General features: G+C 46.2%; 2 protein-coding genes across 2 annotated transcripts in view; one reads left to right on the forward strand and one right to left on the reverse strand.

The window, feature by feature from the left end:
- LOC309550263 (uncharacterized protein) overlaps positions 1–21,687 on the forward strand; it is a gene marked incomplete at both ends in the record, with an annotated part of 667,886 nt that overhangs the window by 233,385 nt on the left and 412,814 nt on the right.
- LOC309549852 (uncharacterized protein) overlaps positions 1–21,687 on the reverse strand; it is a gene marked incomplete at its 3' end in the record, with an annotated part of 118,871 nt that overhangs the window by 6,108 nt on the left and 91,076 nt on the right. Inside the window, exons 8-12 of the mRNA XM_082250349.1 lie at positions 21,584–21,646; positions 21,370–21,467; positions 21,053–21,280; positions 20,753–20,897; positions 18,876–19,494 (exon numbers count right to left, since the gene is read on the reverse strand). Of these exons, the coding sequence (XP_082106475.1) occupies positions 18,876–19,494; positions 20,753–20,897; positions 21,053–21,280; positions 21,370–21,467; positions 21,584–21,646 (1,153 nt within the window). The remainder of the gene's footprint in view (positions 1–18,875; positions 19,495–20,752; positions 20,898–21,052; positions 21,281–21,369; positions 21,468–21,583; positions 21,647–21,687) is intronic.

The raw sequence follows: 21,687 nt of genomic DNA on the forward strand, positions 1-21,687 counted from the left end.
CTATCAGAGATAGCCCAGGGCAAATGGAATCCTCGGTTACACAGGGAAGTTTCGAACATCCTGGAGCTTCGAGCAGCGTTTCGAGCTCTCCAAGCATTTCATCACCTTACAGTAGGAACATCTGTCCTCCTGAGGCTGGACAATACAACGGCAGTGTCGTATATAAAGCGTCAAGGGGGAACTCGCAGTCACTCTTTATTGAGAGAAGTCGAGCCAATAATGGTCTGGGCTCAGAAATACTTATCCAACCTCACTGCGGTTTTTCTGCCAGGGACACAGAACATCCAGGTGGATTTTCTATCACGAGTCTCCATGGACAAGGAGTGGAGTCTTCATGCCGATGTGTTTCAGTGGCTAAAATCCCTAGGGTTCCTTCCGGAAGTGGATCTGTCCGCTTCCCCGTGCAACTTCAAGTTGGAGAAGTACTACACGAGATGCAAATGCCCACAAGTTTTCGGGGGGGATGCCCTAACAGAGCAGTGGAGGTTTCACAAGGCTTACGCCTTCCCACCAGTTCCAGTCCTCCTTCGATTCCTGATGAGACTCAGGTCGGAAGAAGTGGAGGCTCTTGTGATAGCCCCATATTGGCTGAACAGGCCCTGGTTTCCGATGCTGCTACAGCTGAGCTTTCGCGAGCCAGTTCCACTACCTTCCAGGCAGGATCTCCTGTCTTAGGGAATGGTGCTACACCCTTGCACAGCCCATCTGCACCTGATGGCCTGGTTTTTGAAAGGGAAAGGCTGGAGGCATTAGGGTGTCCAAGTGGAGCTATCTCCACACTGTTGAATGCGAGAAGAGCTGGAACAAATAGAGTCTATGAAAGGATATGGAAGAAGTTCTTGTCTCATATCTCCGGAAATATGGATGTGCAAGGCACTCCAAAGGTTCAACACATTTTGAGTGTTCTACAATCTGGCCTGGATCTGCCTTTATCAGTCAGTTCTCTTCGAGTTCAAGTGTCAGCTATCTCGGCTTTCACAGGAACATCCTGGGCAAAGCATACTCTAGTGAGGCAATTTTTCATAGGAGCTTCTAGGCTCAGACCACAAAGGAAGCCCAGATTCCCTAAGTGGGATCTCCCACTTGTTCTGGATTTCTTTGCAGACCTCAGAAAAGATAACCTGGTTCAACTCTCCATCAAAGAATTGTCTCTTATAGTAGCGTTCCTGTTGGCAGTCGCCTCAGCAAAAAGGGTCTCTGAGCTAGGAGCTTTGGGATGCAAAGAACCCTTTTTGTCGTTTTTCCCGGATTGGGTGGTTCTGATTCCCATGTTGGATTCGCATCCAAAAGTATCCTCTATTTTTCATGAAAATCAGGAAATTGTCTTGCCAACATTCAAATCCTCTGACTCTGCGACTCATCCACTGGATGTAGGGCAAATTCTGAAACTATATCTGGAAGCCACATCTCATTTCCGCCATTCGGATTATTTGTTTGTCCTGTTCTACGGGAAGAATAAAGGCTTGCGTGCTTCGTCTAGAACGATCGCATCTTGGATTGTCCAGTCCATTCAATGGGCCTATAGAGCTAAAGGTTGGCTCCCCCGGAGGCGGTGACAGCGCATTCTACAAGAGGAATGTCGACTTCTTGGGCAGCGTTTCGTCATGTGGCTCCTGAAGTTGTATGCAAAGCGGCCTCATGGTCCTCAATTCACACTTTCATGGCTCATTATTGTGTCGAGCCAGCTTCTTTATCATCTGTTGATTTTGGTTTGCGGATACTATCAGTTGATGGTGCAAATTAAATTTCTTTTGAACAGCAGATTGCCCACCCTGGTGTGTTTGGCTAGTTATTTCCCACACGTAGGCTGCCATGGCGTCTGTCAGGAAAACGGAAAATTTATATCAAATACTTACCGTAATTTTCCTTTCCTGATGGACTCCATGGCAGCCGGAGTCCCCACCCATCTGCCGGAGGAGGCTATTTTATGGAACATGGTCTCTGGGGCAAAGTGAAATTTATGGGAGTAGGGTCCTATGAGGTAGGAGGAGGCGGGACTAACCCACACGTAGGCTGCCATGGAGTCCATCAGGAAAGGAAAATTACGGTAAGTATTTGATATACATTTTCCGTTATTTGTTGGTTGGTTGAGTGGGGAGCCATATTAGTGTTGCTTCCTATATAGAGCCACATTACACTCTGAAAAATAGCAAAGTGTTTGAGCTTGCAAATCTGAGAATTTGCAAATTGATTGAACATATGCAGTGGAACCCCAGAACTCAGAATTCAACAACCCCCCCCCCCCCCCAAAAAAAAAAAGAAATATATATATATATATAAAAAAAATACTACATCAAGTCAACACACATAATAAGAAATGCTTTCAATAATCTCAGCATGAGCACAAAGTGGCTTTTTCATTTAGACTAATGGGCCATACACACTATAAGATTTTCTGAAGACTTTTTCCTTTAGATTTACCAAAACCAGATAATATGAGGTCAAACCTAAACACTTTCAATTTGTATGCAATCTGGCAGGCCCTTGCACTACATAGAAAAGGTAAATCTGAAGGAAAAAGTCTTCAGAAAATCTTATAGTGTGTATGGCCCTTTAGGCTGGCCATAATGATCCAATTTTCTTACAATTTTCTGTCCAATTTTCTTGAAATTTACCTTCAAGTATGTAGTACAAAGGCCTGCCTAATTGGATACAAGTGAAAGTGTTGTTTAGTTTTGACCTCACATTATGTGGTTTGTGGTTAATCTATCAGAAAATTGTACAACAAAAATTGAACATGTATGGCTAGCCTAAAGGGCCATACACACTATAAGATTTTCTGAAGACTTTTTCCTTCAGATTTACCTTTTCTATGTAGTGCAAGGGCCTGCCAGATTGCATACAAATTGAAAGTGTTTAGGTTTGACCTCATATTATATGGTTTTGGTAAATCTATAGGAAAAAGTCTTATGAAAATCTTATAGTGTGTATGGCCCATTAGGCTGGCCATACATGTTCAACTTTTGTTGTACAATTTTCTGGTAGCTCTACCACAAACCACATAATGTGAGGTCAAAGCTAAAAAACACATTCACTTGTATCTAATTAGGCAGGCCTTCGTACTACATACTTGAAGGTAAATTTCAAGAAAATTGGATCATGTATGGGCAGCCTTAGTTTAATGAAAAAGCCACTTTGTGCTCATGCTGAGATTATTGAAAGCATTTCTTATGTGTGTTGACTTGTAAGAAACTTGGATCATTTATGGCCAGCCAAACACTCATTTATTAGTGAACTGGTGATTTTGGTTTAGGACCCAACAGACCCAATTAATTACCGTATTTATCGGCGTATAACACGCACTTTTTCCTCCTAAAAATGGAGGAAAAAGCAGCAGTGCGTGTTATACGCCGATATTAAAAAAAAAAACGGCCAGGAAGCATTGCCGGAGAGCAGAAGGGGCGGGCCGGGCCGAGAGAAGGAAGGACTAGCGGTCTGTCATAAGAGCAGAGGGGGCGGGTGCCGAGGAGAAGGGAGAACGAGCGAGCGCAGTCATCGGAAGTCCCGCCTATGACAGACGTCACACGTCTCGGCAGAGGAGGCGGGACTTCCGATGACTGCGCTCGCTGGGCGTTTCCTATACTGGGTGGGTGTAGTTTAACCAAGGTTATATAAAAGGGATGTATAAGAGTGGCTCATTTTGCTTCTAGCAGCAGAGTCACATGTCTTTATGTCCGAATTTGCTTTTGGGGGTGGGGGGGGCTTGCTGGCATGCCTAAGGACCCATATTACAGTAAGTGTATTTTGTTGGATGAATACTTTTCATGCTCTAAATGTTTTGTATAGTTTTTGCAAAGTGTGTGTTTATGTACTCTATACATGTGTTTTTTTATTTTCATGCCTCTGTGTAGCTGTATGTTCTACTGATTTGATGGTATTTAATGGAAAGGCAGGCTCATGCAAACAATAAACATAAAAGTATGTTGGGTATGTTTTATGCTTAATAATAAGGGGTCTACAACTTATTTTGCTTGACTTTTGGATATTGTAAGCTCTATCTATTCGTCATATGTTGTATCTTTGCACTGTAATTTGAATAAAAATTACTTGATTTGGGGGTTTTATGGGGGGCATTTCACATGCCTGCTTGAGTGATTACTGATGTTTTATACATGTTCAATAAAGCTTATTCATTTGTACACAGCTCCTGGTTTTTTGTTTTCTTTTCTTCATATTTGTCTGGATGTAATTCAGATATCTTTTGTGTCTATTGAATGTAATCCATTTCTTGTATTTTTTGTGTGTGTGCAATGGCAGTACAGCATGAACATGGGTAGGGTTTCTCCCTGTACTCCAGCGAAGTGTGTATGGGGGGGGGGGGGTGGGGGGGGAGTGTGTGGGGGGGGGTGGGGGGGGAGGAGTGTGTGTGTGGGGGGGAGTGTGTGTGTGTGGGGGGATGAGGAGAGTGTGTGTGTGTGGGAGGGAGGGAGTGTGTGTGTGGGGGGGGGAGGGAGGAGTGTGTGTGTGTGGGGGGAGTAGTGTGTGTGTGGGGGGGGGAGGAGCGTGTGTGTGTGGGGGGGGGAGTGTGTGTGTGTGGGGGGGAGGAGCGTGTGTGTGTGTGTGGGGGATGAGTGTGTGTGTGTGTGTGTGTGGGGGGGAGTGTGTGTGTGGGGGGGATGGAGGAGGAGTGTGTGTGTGTGGGAGGGAGGAGTGTGTGTGTGGGGGGAGGGAGGAGTGTGTGTGTGTGGGGGGGAGTAGTGTGTGTGTGGGGGGAGAGCGTGTGTGTGTGGGGGGGGAGTGTGTGTGTGTGTGGGGGGGGGAGGAGCGTGTGTGTGTGTGTGGGGGGATGAGTGTGTGTGTGTGTGTGTGTGTGGGGGGGGTTGAGTGTGTGTGTGTGGATGGGTGGAAGAGTGTGTGTGTGTGTGGATGGGGGAGGAGTGTGTGTGTGTGGATGGGGGGGAGGGAGGAGTGTGTGTGTGGGGGGGGGAGGAGTGTGTGGGTGGGGGAGGGGAGGAGTGTGTGGGGGGAGGGGGAGGAGTGTGTGTGTGTGTGTTGGAGAGGGTGTGTGTGTGGGGGAGGAGTGTGGGGGGGGGTAGGAGTGTGTGTGTGGGGGAGAGGAGTGTGGGTGGGGAGGAGTGTGTGGGTGTGGGGGTGGAGGAGTGTGTGTGGGGGGGGCAGAGTGTGTGGGGGGGGGGGAGGAGTGTGTAGGGGGGAGTGTGTGGGGGCTAAATTGTAAGAAATAATTAAAGTGTGTATGTATATATTTAGCTAAAAATATATATAAATTAAGGAATAATACAAAATTTCCTTTCAGCCTCTGTGGATGAATGTAACTAAAACATTTAACAAAAAATCACTAAAAATTATTACTAAATAAAAGATTGCTACAGAGCTCACTCACCTTTTTAGTTGGCCTAGGTCAGTGATGATGAACCTTGGCAACACAGGTGTTTTGTAACATTTCCCATGATGCTCACCTACACTGCAGAGTACATGAGCATTATGGGAAATGTAGGGCAAAAACATCTGGGGGGGGGGGTTTAAGGGTTACCATCACTGGCCTAGGTAAAACATTTCCAATACATTTTAGTTGTCTGTATGCGCCATTTTTAAATAAAGCAAAATCTCTTTACAATAAATTGCAAATGGCACATTGGCGTTCGCCCTGGACCAGAAATGACACCAAATTGGCTTGCACACATTCCAGCAAGTGGTCACAATGAACTGGCTAATCATGGTGAGGGCCACTTTCAGCTGTGAAGAAATGGCATTCAATTGCAAAGTAAGTGTGTGTGTGTGTGTGTGTGGGGGGGGGGGGGTCTGTGCTTGTAATCAGAGCATTGATTACCAGTGCAGACCCTTGGGGGATGCCACAAGAGCCACCAGGGATTGCTGACCCATGGCCACCAGGGATGCCCACCCATGTCACCATTGATGCCAATCAGTGCTCAGGGAACCTGTTAGTGCCCTCCTCATCGGTGCTGCCCATCATTACCATCTATCAGTGCTGCCCACCAGTGCCAATCATTGCCCATCAGTGCCACCTATCAATGCTGCATATCAGTGCCACCTATCAGTGTCCATCAGTGCTGCATATTAGTGTCTCATCAGTGCCTGCCAGCGCAGCCTCATCAATGCTCATCAGTGCAACAAAAAACATATTGATTTACCAAATTTTATTACATAAACAAAAACACATTTTTTTAGGGGTCAAACATTTAGGTCTTCTTTTTGCCAATTAAAAAAAAAACCTTGCAGTGATCAAATACCACCAAAAGAAAGCATATATTTGTGTGAAAATAATGTCATACATTTGTGTTAGGTACAGGATTGCATGACCGTGCAATTGTCATTCAAAATGCAACAGTATAAAAAGCTGAAAATTGGCCTGGGCAGGAAGGGGTGTAACTGCCCTGTAAGGAAGTGGTTAACTATTGAAACATGGGAATAAATATTCCATGGGTAATCATGCTCGGCTCAATGGTTTAGTGGTTAGTTTTCCTATCTATAAACACTGAGAGCATGAGTTCAAATCCCAAGTGTGCCATCACCTCCTTAAACTTTAGACAACTATAAATAAATACTGAAACTTGGCAAATGCATAATTGCACCCTGCACATATGCATGTCTGTTTCTTTAATATACGTGGCCATTGACATGCAATTTTAGGTGATGTAGCAAATGTATTACTATGTGGCAAAATAAAAATAATGACACACAACTGTGAGCACACAGGGTGTTATCATGGTTGGGCCTTGAACTCATGACCTAGCAATCTTTGTCTATGAGCATAGACCACTACACCAAAGTGCTAAATACAATCAGACATGCCTGAAAGTTTCAGATGAATAAAGAATGAAGATTGATAATTAGACAGCTGTGTAGTCTGCTATTAGTAAATCTAAAGGTTAAAACACATAAGATACATAACTATACCTTAAAATTAAAATAAACCATAATAAATGACATTGCTGTGTAATAGTGATTCAGAATAGACAAATTTCCTTTTATGAAAAACACAAAGGGAATTTGGTTAACTCCAAACCCGAATTCACTCTGAATTCACTAAAGCACCTAGTTGAAGGTTTAACTCCAGCAACTTCACCTAATTAGGATGCTAATGAGTTTAAGCTGGAGTTATTTTTGGAGAAAAAATCCAAACTTATAGTGAATTAGGACCTTTGTGACACATTATAAAAGCTGTTGATCTCCAAATGATATCCCACATCATTCACAACCATTTGTGATATTTTTTCAGGCTGAAAACGTGATTTAGAACAAAACAGTCATGCTTTTATCTCTCTCTCTGACGTTATTTCACCGTTGTTATAGTGAATTTCAATCTCACCTTCTCAAGTTCGCCTTGGCGATACTTTAGTCGATGGCGTAAACGTGGTATAGTAAATTAGGCCCAAAGTGCCATATAATAAGCCAAATGCAGTTTTCTCTGTATTACATTAATGGTTGGTATAATATTGCTGGTTAAATTATCTTTAGGGTTGAGCGGACACCTAGATGTCCGTGTTCGACGGGTTCGGCCGAACTTTAAAAAAAAGTCCGGGTCCGTGTCCCGGACTTTTACCGAACTTTTCCCGGACACCGAACCCCATTGAAGTCAATGGGGACCCGAACTTTAAGGCACTAAAATGGCTCTAAAACACCAAAGGAAAGGGCTAGAGTGCTGCAAATGGCAGCAAAACGTAATTAAGAGCATGGCAAGTGCTCTGCAAACAAATGTGGATAGGGAAATAACTTAAAACAACAAAAAAAAACAGAAAAATAAAACAATGTTCTTCTTCATCTCTGAAGGACGAGGCCCATATGGAGTAGGAGGGAGGTTGAGGTGGTGGTGGATGTGGCGGTGACATAGGTGTGCGCACAGGGTGTGCTGGGTGTGCCTGGGCACACCCTAATCACCTAGGGCACATAGCATTGCCAGTGAGGAGATGGGAAAGATCTCCCTCGGACCTGCTCTGCTCTATTTCTCTTTGCCTACAGGTACATGGCCCCGATACATTACTCTCCCTGCTGGCAAACACATGCATGTGTATTTCAACTTTGGGGTGCACACCTTAATGCGATAGGCTGCGCACACCTATGGGCGGTGTAGGTGGAAGCGGCGGTGGAGGAGGACCAGGGCCGGATTAAGAGCATCATGGGCTTGGTGCTGAGGATTTTGAAGGGCCTTAAGGGCCGTGCCTTGGCATGCACCCAGAGGAGGAAGGGTGCAGCCATGCATGCCTAATTCAACATGGGATGCTGTCTCTGAAGCCCATAAACACATCCATGCATCGGCAACTGTCCCTCCTTGTCCGGCCTTCGCGCTGTGTGGGGAGGTTCTGAGGGTGCTGCCTGGGGAAGCGAGCATAGAAGCCAGACTTCTGTGTTTACAAGTGACAGAAGAGCGGTAACAGTGAATATGGCCAACCCGGGGCCTATATAAAAGGTAGGGGCCTGGAGCTGCAGCTCCAATAGCCGCTACGTTAATCTGGCCCTGAGGAGGAGGACGAGGTAGCCAACACTGCTTCTTTTCACAAATTTTAAATGAGGGTACACCCCAAAAGAGTGAGAAAGAGCAAAAATGGAACAATGGGTGGGTAAGGTCGGTATCCGTTGCTATTCTGCATAAGGTACGGAAAAGTCCCGTGGGATCCATGCCTGGTTCATTTTAATGAACGTGAGCTTGTCCACATTGTCTCTGGACAGGCGGCTGCGCTTGTCTGTTATAACGCCCCCAGCCGTGCTAAATACCCGTTCAGATAATACACTGGCTGCAGGGCACGCCAGCACCTCCAAGGCGTAAAGGGCAAGCTCAGGCCATGTGCCCAATTTGGAGACCCAGAAGTTGAAGGGGGCAGACCCGTCATTCACTACATGTAGGCATGTGCACACATACTGCTCCACTATGTTGGTAAAATGCTGCCTCCCGCTAAGACGTTCCATCTGAGCTGCTGGTGCTGCTGTTTGTTGTGGCGTGCTGACAAAGCTTTTCCACATTTCGGCCATGCTAACCCTGCCTTCTGAGGTGCTGGCGGTGCCCTGGTTGCGTTGGCGACCTCCTCCTCCTCCTCCTCTGCCTTGTGCTTCCACTGCGGCCCCGCTGTCAGATGGGAATGCCAGCAGCATGGCGTCTACCAGCGTGCGCTTGTACTCGCGCATCTTGCGATCGCGCTCCAGTGAGTGAATTAAGGACGGTACGTTGTCCTTGTAACGAGGATCCAGCAGCGTGGCCACCCAGTAATCAGCACAAGTTAGAATGTGGGCAACTCGGCGGTCATTGTGGAGACACTGCAGCATGTAATCGCTCATGTGTGCCAGGCTGCCCAGAGGCAACGAAAGGCTGTCCTCTGTGGGAGGTGTATCGTCCGTGTCCTCTGTATCCCCCCAGCCACGCACCAGTGATGGCCATGAGCTGGCCTGGGTGCCACCCTGCTGTGAACATGGTTCCATCTCCTCCTCCAGCTCCTCCTCCTCCTCATCCTCCAGAACTGTGCCCCTGCTGGACAATTGTGTCCCTGGCGTTTGTGTGTGCAGGAACCCACCCTCGGAGCCCCTTGCGAATGACTGCCCTGAAAGCCTTGGAAATGTTACCTCTTCATCCTCCTCCTCCTCCTCATCCTGTGCCACATCCTCTTCCATCATCGCCCGAATTGTTTTTTCAAGGAGGCATAGAAGTGGGATAGTTAAGCTGAGAACGGCGTCATTGCCACTGGCCATGTTGGTGGAGTACTCAAAACAGCGCAACAAGGCACACAGGTCTCGCATGGAGGCCCAGTTATTGGTGGTGAAGTGGTGCTGTTCCGCAGAGCGACTCACGCGTGCGTGCTGCAGCTGAAAATCCACTATGGCCTGCTGCTGCTCGCACAGTCTTTCCAGCATGTGCAAGGTGGAGTTCCACCTTGTGGGCACGTCACATATGAGGCGGTGAGCGGGAAGGCCGAAGTTACGCTGCAGTGCTGCCAGGCGAGCAGCAGCAGGGTGAGAACGCCGAAAGTGCGCACAAACGGCCCGCACTTTCTGCAGCAGCTCTGACATATCGGGGTAGTTTTTAAGGAACCTCTGCACCACCAAATTCAGCACATGCGCCAGGCAAGGGATGTGCGTCAAACCGGCTAGGCCCAGAGCTGCTATGAGATTTCGCCCGTTATCGCACACCACCAGGCCGGGCTTGAGGCTCGCTGGCAGCAACCACTCATTTGTCTGCTGTTCCATGCTCCTCCACAACTCCTGCGCGGTGTGTGGTTTGTCCCCCAAACAGGCAAGTTGTAAAACTGCCTCCTGTCGTTTACCCCTGGCCGTGCTGAAGTTGGTGGTGAAGGTGTTACGCTGTCCGGATGAGGAGGCGGTAGAGGATGAGGAAGCGGAGTAGGAGGAGTTAGGAACAGGAGGCAAACTGAAGCGCCCTGCAATCCTCGGTGGTGGAAGGACATGCGCCAAATTGCTATCCGCCTCAGGCCCATCCGCCACTGCATTTACCCAGTGTGCCGTTAGGGAGATATAACGCCCCTGACCGTGCTTACTGGTCCACGTATCGGTAGTTAGGTGGACCTTGGCACAGATGGCGTTGCGCAGTGCACACCTGATTTTTTCCCCCACTTGGTTGTGCAGGGAAGGGATGGCTTGCCTGGAAAAGTAGTGGCGGCTGGGCACGACGTACTGTGGGACAGCCACCGACATAAGGTTTTTAAAACTGTGCGTCTCCACCAGACGGAATGACAGCATTTCAAAGGCCAAGAATTTTGAAATGCTGGCATTCAGGGCCAGGGATCGCGGGTGGGTAGGGGGGTACTTCCTCTTCCTCTCAAGTGTTTGGGAGATGGAAAGCTGAACGCTTCCACGGGACATTGTGGAGATGGTTGTTGGTGACCCAGGTGGTGGTGTTGCTGACAGATCGTCTGTTTGCGGGGTGGCAGGTGCCGATATCACTACAGATGTGGCTGGAGCGGCCGAGACTGCAGCAGAAGAGGAAGCAGGATGAGCCAGAGACGTTTCTTGGTTTTGAAGGTGTGTACTCCACTGCAGCTCGTGCTTTGCACTTAGATGCCTGATCATGCAGGTTTTGCTCAGGTTGAGAAGGTTTATGCCTCGCTTCAAGCTCTGATTGCACAGGGTGCAAACCACTCGTGTCCTGTCATCAGCACATTTTCTAAAGAACTTCCACGCTAGAGAACTCCTTTGAGCTGACTTTGGTGCGCTCGTTCCCTTGCTGCGTTGGGCAGTAGCGGGCATAGTGTCTAGGGCACGGCCGCTCCGCTTCTGCACCCTGCTCCCTCTTCTGCTGTGCTGGTGGCTCTGTGCGACCACCGCCTCTTCCTCCAAACTACTCAGGTCACCTGCATGATGTTCATTCCATGTGGGGTCGAGGACCTCATCGTCCTCCACATCATCTTCCACCCAGTCTTCACCCCTGCCCTCCTTGTCGGTCTCCACAATGCTGAACGCCGCAGCAGTTGGCACCTGCGTTTCGTCATCATCGGAGACGTGCTGCGATGATCCTTGCATGTACTCATCTTGAGAAATAAGTGGTTGGGCATCGCTGCACTCAATCTCTTCCACTTCTGGGGCAGGGCTAGGTGGATGGCCCTGGGAAACCCTGCTGACAGAGTCATCAAAAAGAAGAAGAGACTGCTGTATGGCTTGGGGCTCAGACTGCTTGCCTGATTTGCAAGGGGGTGAGGTGAAAGACGGTTGGACATTGGCTGCAGGTGCCAACTGTGACCTTTCTGCAGTAGACTGGGTGGGAGACAATGTGAAGGAACTGGAGGCACTGTCAGCAGCAAACCAATCTACTATCGCCTCCACTTGTTCTGGCCTCATCACTTCTAGGGGCGTATGATGCCCTACCAAATACTGATGCAGGTTCTGTCGCCTACTCACACTTGAGGAAGGTGTTTCACTTGTGCGTGTAGCTGGCACAGATCGACCACGTCCTCTCCTTGCAACAGGAGCTCTACCAGCAGCACCACGACCCAGGCCACGCCCCTTATTTGACGGTCTCCTCATATTTCTGTAATTTAAGATCTTGCCCTAGAAAGGTTTTTATTGAATAGCGGAATAGGAAATATGATCCAAAAAAGTGTATGTATCTCGCACGTACAAAACCACACTAGGCCCCAATTACTATTGTTTCTACCCCTAAAAGGATGGATGAGGAGTAGGAGGAGTATGGAACAGACAGCACCCTCAAATCTTCAGAAGTATGAGATGAACCTCAAAAACTTGGAAAGGTGGATCTCACACGTACCGACACAGACTATCCCGCAATTCAATTGATCCTCAAAGGTTTTTATTGAATAGCGGAATAGGAAATATGATCAAAAAAAGTGTATGTATCTCACACGTACACCACCACACTAGGCCCCAATTACTATTGTTTGTACCCCTAAAAGGATGGTTGAACAGTAGGAGGAGGAGTATGGAACAGGCAGCACCCTTAAATCTTCAGAAGTATGAGATGAACCCCAAAAACTTGGAAAGGTGGATCTCACACGTACCGACACAGACTATCCCGCAATTCAATTGATCCTAAAAGGTTTTTATTGAATAGCGGAATAGGAAATATGATCAAAAAAAGTGTATGTATCTCGCACGTACACAACCACACTAGGCCCCAATTACTATTGTTTGTACCCCTAAAAGGATGGATGAGGAGTAGGAGGAGGAGTATGGAACAGGCAGCACCCTCAAATCTTCAGAAGTATGAGATGAACCCCAAAAACTTGGAAAGGTGGATCTCACACGTACCGACACAGACTATCACGCAATTTAATTGATCCCCAAAGGTTTTAATTGAATAGCGGAATAGAAAATATGATCAAAAAGAAAGTGTATGTATCTCACACGTACACCACCACACTAGGCCCCAATTACTATTGTTTGTACCCCTAAAAGGATGGTTGAGCAGTAGGAGGAGGAGTATGGAACAGGCAGCACCCTCAAATCTTCAGAAGTATGAGATGAACCCCAAAAACTTGGAAAGGTGGATCTCACACGTACCGACACAGACTATCACGCAATTTAATTGATCCCCAAAGGATTTAATTGAATAGCGGAATAGAAAATATGATCAAAAAGAAAGTGTATGTATCTCACACGTACACCACCACACTAGGCCCCAATTACTATTGTTTGTACCCCTAAAAGGATGGTTGAGCAGTAGGAGGAGGAGTATGGAACAGGCAGCACCCTCAAATCTTCAGAAGTATGAGATGAACCCCAAAAACTTGGAAAGGTGGATCTCACACGTACCGACACAGACTATCACGCAATTTAATTGATCCCCAAAGGATTTAATTGAATAGCGGAATAGAAAATATGATCAAAAAGAAAGTGTATGTATCTCGCACGTACACCACCACACTAGGCCCCAATTACTATTGTTTGTACCCCTAAAAGGATGGTTGAGGAGTAGGAGGAGGAGTATGGAACAGGCAGCACCCTCAAATCTTCAGAAGTATGAGATGAACCCCAAAAACTTGGAAAGGTGGATCTCACACGTACCGACACAGACTATCACGCAATTTAATTGATCTTCAAAGGTTTTAATTGAATAGCGGAATAGAAAATATGTTTAAAAAGAAAGTGTATGTATCTCGCACGTACACCACCACACTAGGCCCCAATTACTATTGTTTGTACCCCTAAAAGGATGGTTGAGCAGTAGGAGGAGGAGTATGGAACAGGCAGCACCCTCAAATCTTCAGAAGTATGAGATGAACCCCAAAAACTTGGAAAGGTGGATCTCACACGTACCGACACAGACTATCACGCAATTTAATTGATCCCCAAAGGTTTTAATTGAATAGCGGAATAGAAAATATGATCAAAAAGAAAGTGTATGTATCTCGCACGTACACCACCACACTAGGCCCCAATTACTATTGTTTGTACCCCTAAAAGGATGGTTGAGCAGTAGGAGGAGGAGTATGGAACAGGCAGCACCCTCAAATCTTCAGAAGTATGAGATGAACCCCAAAAACTTGGAAAGGTGGATCTCACACGTACCGACACAGACTATCACGCAATTTAATTGATCCCCAAAGGATTTAATTGAATAGCGGAATAGAAAATATGATCAAAAAGAAAGTGTATGTATCTCGCACGTACACCACCACACTAGGCCCCAATTACTATTGTTTGTACCCCTAAAAGGATGGTTGAGGAGTAGGAGGAGGAGTATGGAACAGGCAGCACCCTCAAATCTTCAGAAGTATGAGATGAACCCCAAAAACTTGGAAAGGTGGATCTCACACGTACCGACACAGACTATCACGCAATTTAATTGATCCCCAAAGGTTTTCATTGAATAGCGGAATAGAAAATATGATCAAAAAGAAAGTGTATGTATCTCGCACGTACACCACCACACTAGGCCCCAATTACTATTGTTTGTACCCCTAAAAGGATGGTTGAGCAGTAGGAGGAGGAGTATGGAACAGGCAGCACCCTCAAATCTTCAGAAGTATGAGATGAACCCCAAAAACTTGGAAAGGTGGATCTCACACGTACCGACACAGACTATCACGCAATTTAATTGATCCCCAAAGGATTTAATTGAATAGCGGAATAGAAAATATGATCAAAAAGAAAGTGTATGTATCTCGCACGTACACCACCACACTAGGCCCCAATTACTATTGTTTGTACCCCTAAAAGGATGGTTGAGGAGTAGGAGGAGGAGTATGGAACAGGCAGCACCCTCAAATGTTCAGAAGTATGAGATTGTGTTCACTGTACCCCACAAAGATTGTGTTCACTGCACCCCACAAAGATTGTGTTCACTGCACCTCAAAAAGGATTTTGTTCACTGCACCCCACAAAGATTGTGTTCACTGCACCCTAAAAGGATTTTGTTCACTGCACCCCAAAAAGATTGTGTTCACTGTACCCCCCAAAGATTGTGTTCACTGCACCCCACAAAGATTCTGTTCCCTGTACCCCACAAAGATTGTGTTCACTGCACCCCACAAAGGATTTTGTTCACTGCACCCCAAAAAGGATGTTGTTCACTGCACCCCAAAAAGAATTTTGTTCACTGCACCCCAAAAAGATTGTGTTCACTGCACCCCACAAAGATTGTGTTCACTGCACCCCACAAAGGATTTTGTTCACTGCACCCCAAAAAGATTGTGTTCACTGTACCCCAAAAAGGATTTTGTTCACTGCACCCCAAAAAGGATGTTGTTCACTGCACCCCAAAAAGGATTTTGTTCACTGCACCCCAAAAAGATTGTGTTCACTGCACCCCACAAAGATTGTGTTCACTGCACCCCACAAAGGATTTTGTTCACTGCACCCCAAAAAGATTGTGTTCACTGCACCCCAAAAAGGATGTTGTTCACTGCACCCCAAAAAGGATTTTGTTCACTCCACCCCAAAAAGATTGTGTTCACTGCACCCCACAAAGATTGTGTTCACTGCACCCCACAAAGGATTTTTTTCACTGCACCCCAAAAAGATTGTGTTCACTGTACCCCCCAAAGATTGTGTTCACTGCACCCCACAAAGATTCTGTTCACTGTACCCCACAAAGATTGTGTTCACTGCACCCCACAAAGGATTTTGTTCACTGCACCCCAAAAAGATTGTGTTCACTGCACCCCAAAAAGGATGTTGTTCACTGCACCCCAAAAAGGATGTTGTTCACTGCACCCCAAAAAGATTGTGTTCACTGCACCCCACAAAGATTGTGTTCACTGCACCCCACAAAGGATTTTGTTCACTGCACCCCAAAAAGGATGTTGTTCACTGCACCCCAAAAAGGATTTTGTTCACTCCACCCCAAAAAGATTGTGTTCACTGCACCCCACAAAGATTGTGTTCACTGCACCCCACAAAGGATTTTGTTCACTGCACCCCCAAAAGATTGTGTTCACTGCACCCCACAAAGATTGTGTTCACTGCACCCCACAAAGGATTTTGTTCACTGCACCCCAAAAAGATTGTGTTCACTGCACCCCAAAAAGGATGTTGTTCACTGCACCCCAAAAAGGATGTTGTTCACTGCACCCAAAAAGATTGTGTTCACTGCACCCCACAAAGATTGTGTTCACTGCACCCCACAAAGGATTTTGTTCACTGCACCCCAAAAAGGATGTTGTTCACTGCACCCCAAAAAGGATTTTGTTCACTGCACCCCAAAAAGGATGTTGTTCACTGCACCCCAAAAAGGATTTTGTTCACTCCACCCCAAAAGATTGTGTTCACTGCACCCCACAAAGATTGTGTTCACTGCACCCCACAAAGGATTTTGTTCACTGCACCCCAAAAAGATTGTGTTCACTGCACCCCACAAAGATTGTGTTCACTGCACCCCACAAAGGATTTTGTTCACTGCACCCCAAAAAGATTGTGTTCACTGTACCCCCCAAAGATTATGTTCACTGCACCCCACAAAGATTCTGTTCACTGTACCCCACAAAGGATTTTGTTCACTGCACCCCAAAAAGATTGTGTTCACTGCACCCCAAAAAGGATTTTGTTCACTGCACCCCAAAAAGGATGTTGTTCACTGCACCCCAAAAAGGATTTTGTTCACTGCACCCCAAAAAGATTGTGTTCACTGCACCCCACAAAGGATTTTGTTCACTGCACCCCAAAAAGGATGTTGTTCACTGCACCCCAAAAAGGATTTTGTTCACTGCACCCCAAAAAGATTTTGTTCACTGCACCCCAGAAAGGACGTTGTTCACTGCACCCCAAAAAGATTGTGTTCACTGCAGCCCAAAAAGATTGTGTTCACTGCAGCTCACACACAGAAAAATGGATGTGGATCACTGACACCTGCCTATCTCCTATCCCACACCACACAGCAATATCGATTGTAGTTTGTAGAACAGTTTCCCTAAAATTCAGCAGCAGCAGCCTCTCCCTAACAGGATTGAGAAGAGATCGTAGATCAGGATTGAGTGCAGAGTCACCCCACCCCCCACACAGCAATATCGATTGTAGTTTGTAGAAGACACTGACCCTATAATTCAGCAGACTCTATCCCTAAAATGCCTACAACTCGCCCTGCCTAAACACTCCGACCTGTCCCTCAATTCTATCCGGACACAAATGTTTTTTTCCTGCCTATCTTTCCCTAATCAGCAGCCAGCACGTTGATGTGTGCTCTGTCCCTGATCTAAGCAGCATAATGACGCCGCTGCGGCTGCCTCAAACTTATAAAGACTTGGTCACATGCTTCAGACGGCCAATCACAGCTACTGAGACATTTGCAGGCATGGCTGGGATGGCTTAAGACACACCAGTTAAACGATTGTTGATTGGCTGTTGAAAGCCCGCCATGAAAAGAGCGCCAAAGCATGCAAAACCCGGAAATAAAACGACCGAACACGGATTTTTACCCGAACATACAGTAAAGTGTCCGTGTCCGTGTTCGGGTACAAAAAATCCAATTATTCGGTACGAACACAAATAATACAGTCCGTGTTCGCTCAACACTAATTATCTTATGTCCTTTAATGTGACAATCATTCACCCGGCTGTGCCAAATTCTGTCCGTATTTTCATTATCACAGCAATTTCCTCACTTATGGGGCAATAATGCGCTATTATTACTGCAGTGCCACAGTATGGCCGCTAGATGGAGCCAATAATCATAAGAAATCACCGTCAAAAAATCTGAGCAATACTGGTCACGGCTGGGGGAATGCGGGTAACATTAATTCAACAAAGTTTTTACAACCAGATCTGTAAGTGTTTGTGAAATCTTCACGCACAAAATGTACTCAGCCAATGAAAGGTAATGACTCCATTTTTATTTTTCTACTGCTATCAATGGCCAACACGGTACAACACTTCATCCATGTCTCTGGTCATCTCTGATCTCCTTATGAAGTGTTTCTTACATGATGAAGATCAGCCATGGAGTATATCTGAGGTGAATATCAGGGTGTGCGTCTTCCCTACATGTCCACCAACATTCATATACAAGACATTTCCCACACTCAAGGCACTAATACACCTCCAGGGTTGTGTGGGACCCCTGATGTACAGGAAGACAGGACTTCATTGAGGAACAATTCCCTCACTCAGGACAGGAATACGGCTTCTCCCCAGTGTGCAATCTCTGATGTCTGTAAAGACTGGACTTTCTTGCAAAACATTTCCCGCACTCAGGACAGGAATACGGCTTCTCACCAGTGTGCGATCTCTGATGTGTGGAAAGATCAGACTTCTGTGAAAAACATTTCCCACACTCAGGACAGGAATCTGGCTTCTTCCCCATGTGCAATCTCTGATGTCTGTAAAGATTGGACTTCTGTGTAAAACATTTGCTACACTCAGGACAGGAATATGGCTTCTCACCCGTGTGCAATCTCTGATGTCTGTAAAGATCGGACTTCTGTGAAAAACATTTCCCGCACTCAGGACAGGAATACGGCTTCTCACCCGTGTGCAATCTCTGATGTTTGTGAAGAGTGGACTTCTCTGAAGAACATTTCCCGCACTCAGGACAGGAATACGGCTTCTCAGCAGTGTGCGATCTCTGATGTCTGGAAAGATCGGACTTCTGTGAAAAACATTTCCCGCACTCAAGACAGGAATATGGCTTCTCGCCCGTGTGCAATCTCTGATGTTTGTAAAGAGCGGACTTATGTGTAAAACATTCCCCACACTCAGGACAGGAATACGGCTTCTCACCCGTGTGCAATCTCTGATGTGTGTAAAGATTGGACTTCTCTGAAAAACATTTCCCGCACTCAGGACAGGAATATGGCTTCTCACCAGTGTGCAATCTCTGATGTTTGTAAAGATCGAACTTCTGTGAAAAACTTTTCCCGCACTCAGGACAGGAATACGGCTTCTCACCAGTGTGCAATCTCTGATGTTTGTATAGATCGAACTTCTGTGAAAAACATTTCCCGCACTCAGGACAGGAATACGGCTTCTCACCAGTGTGCAATCTCTGATGCGTGGAAAGATTGGACTTCTCTGAAAAACATTTCCCGCACTCAGGACAGGAATATGGCTTCTCACCAGTGTGCAATCTCTGATGCGTGGAAAGATTGGACTTATCTGAAAAACATTTCCCGCACTCAGGACAGGAATATGGCTTCTCACCAGTGTGAGATCTCTGATGTGTGGAAAGAGTGGACTTCACTGAAAAACATTTCCCGCACTCAGGACAGGAATACGGCTTCTCACCGGTGTGAGATCTTTTATGCACATTAAGCTTGTATTTAAAATGGAAACACTTCCCGCACTCAGTACAGGAGAACCTCTTATCTGTTGTAAGGACGGCACCATCCCTCACAGTCTGAGGTTCCTCAGGATAAGAGGAATACGATGGTCCGGCACCGTCCCTCACAGTCTGAGGTTCCTCAGGATAAGAGGAATACGATGGTCCGGCACCGTCCCTCACAGTCTGAGGTTCCTCAGGATAAGAGGAATACGATGGTCCATCTACACTGTGTGGTGCCGGATGGACATTTGAGGTAGCCGGGTTTTCTCCTGGAATATACTGTGTGATGTCCTCATCTTCTACTTTACAGTCTGGAGACAAAGTGAGACAATCCTCTGAGGTTTTCCTCATCTCCCGTCCATGTACTAAAATAGAAATACAAAGATTATTACTAGACATCAGCAGATTGGTTCCCCTAAACCAAGACTCCGCCCACATCAGGCAGCTTTGTCTCTGAGGATCTTACAATTCCCCCTCAAGGTAACTAGTAAATGGGTCCTCTGATCTCCTACCAGTTCATTTCTTTATTCATGGCCCTTAGTCAGAGAGTGAGGAAACGAGAACTGTCTTTTATAGGAGTGACAGTGAGGAGGGGATTTTAGGACGAGTGTACCCTCCCCCTCTATCACTCATTGCCATCTTCCCAACACAAGAAGTCCTGCACTTCCTTATTTAGTCCATGATTTAGTAATGAATAACAGCGGGGCTGAGTCCCACCAGAGCTCAGAGAGTGAGGATGGGGAGAGAACAACCAAGATGAAGAATGGAGTCATCCTGAAAACCACCATCATTGGGTTACTGACTCCTCCCTCATTATCACTTTCTGTTTAAGGTTCCAAAGTTGGAGGATGTTATCACATTGTTATCACCATGTAAATGTCTGTCCTCCAATCAAATCATCAGATATAAAATGTCCAGCTGGTAGAAAATGGGTGTAACAAAAGAGAATCCATATTATGTGTATATATAGCAGTGGGAGGGGGAGAGAGCAGAAGTCAAGAGTATGTAATGTACAACATAGCATATATAGTGCAGGGGTCAGGAGTATGTAATGTACAACATAGAGTATATAGTGCAGGGGTCAGGAGTATGTAATGTACAACATAAAGTATATAGTGCCAGGGTCAGGAGTCATAATATTTGCGTTCAGTAATCAGTTGCAGAGGTCCCACACTGCTGCCTCCCATCTCCTCAGACTGCAATCAGTGACTTAGGTGTGAGACTATACAGACATATCCAGCCACCCAGCACAGCCAGCAAATAACAAAGCACGTAACCACGGGAGAATTGTTCTGTCAGAGATCTTGCTAGACCCGGGCATGGGGCAGAAGACCCAAGGCCTATACTCCAGGTGCCTAGGTCAAGCAAAGTCTATGGTAAATATCAACATTTTGCTGCCAGCTGAACCCCAGAATCCCCATAAATCCAGTCTAGATCCATAAATTGGGTCTGCAGCACAGAGAAGGAAGATTATCCGAGAGAAATACAGGAATACAGGACGGGGAACACAGCTCAGGAAAGTGACCGGGGGTTTACAGGCTGATATTACCCAGTCCTTGCCCTACTCTGGACCAATCAGTGAGCAGTATGGGTGGAGGAATGTATTTAGTGTTAATGACCCACCTGTGCTGATCTCTGTAGGAGTGTCCTCCTCTATAAATGTCCCCGTTATTCCATCCTCCTCCATAGACTGCTGATCATCCCTCACATACGTCTCTTCTTCTTCTTCTGCTTTAACCTCAAATTCTATATCGATTGGATCTCCACTCTAAACCAAGAAAATGAAAGAGAATATCATCTGTAAAATATAAGCTTTAATATTGTGATATTATATATATATATATATATATATATATATATATATATATAAATAAAACACATCCTCTCCAGAAGTCCATGTTCTAGATGCCCCAATCCACCAACCTTGTAACATTGAGGGATGGTGTGACCTTCCTGTGTGGAATCCCGGGAATACAGAGGACGGGGACATCTCTCTGGTGGGTTTCTGTAGCTGGATGACTCCACCATGGTGTCCTGATACAGATCTTTGCGTTCTTTTAGAGACTCTGACTCCTCCATCACCCCATCCTCATCATCCTCCTCTTTTATCTCTTCTTTAACCTCAACTTTAGAATCTCTCAGGTCTCCACTCTGAATATAAAATAAAAATGACATCAATGGTAACAATGCAGATAATGTACAGATCCTAATGATGCTATCAGTGATTGTTCCTCATCTACCTGATGATGGTGAGGGATGGTGTGACCTTCCTGTGTGGAATTCCGGGAATACAGAGGACGGGGACATCTCTCTGGTGGGTTCCCATTACTGGATCCATCTGTAGGAAACACACACACTGACTGAATACATTGTTTCTATGTGTTTATCAGATGATGGGGGATCTAGGTGGACCCTCCGTACTGCTCTCTCCTTTACAATAAAGTCTCCTCTTACCCGGTGATGTGAGGGGCGGCTGATTCACCATCATGATGTCCTTCCCAGCACTACTCGCCTCTCCTGTCAGCAACTCAATGATCTCTCTGGTGACTTCTAGAATC

Source organism: Pelophylax lessonae (genome assembly GCF_965119305.1).
Source record: "Pelophylax lessonae genome assembly, chromosome: 3".
Lineage (NCBI taxonomy): Eukaryota > Metazoa > Chordata > Amphibia > Anura > Ranidae > Pelophylax > Pelophylax lessonae.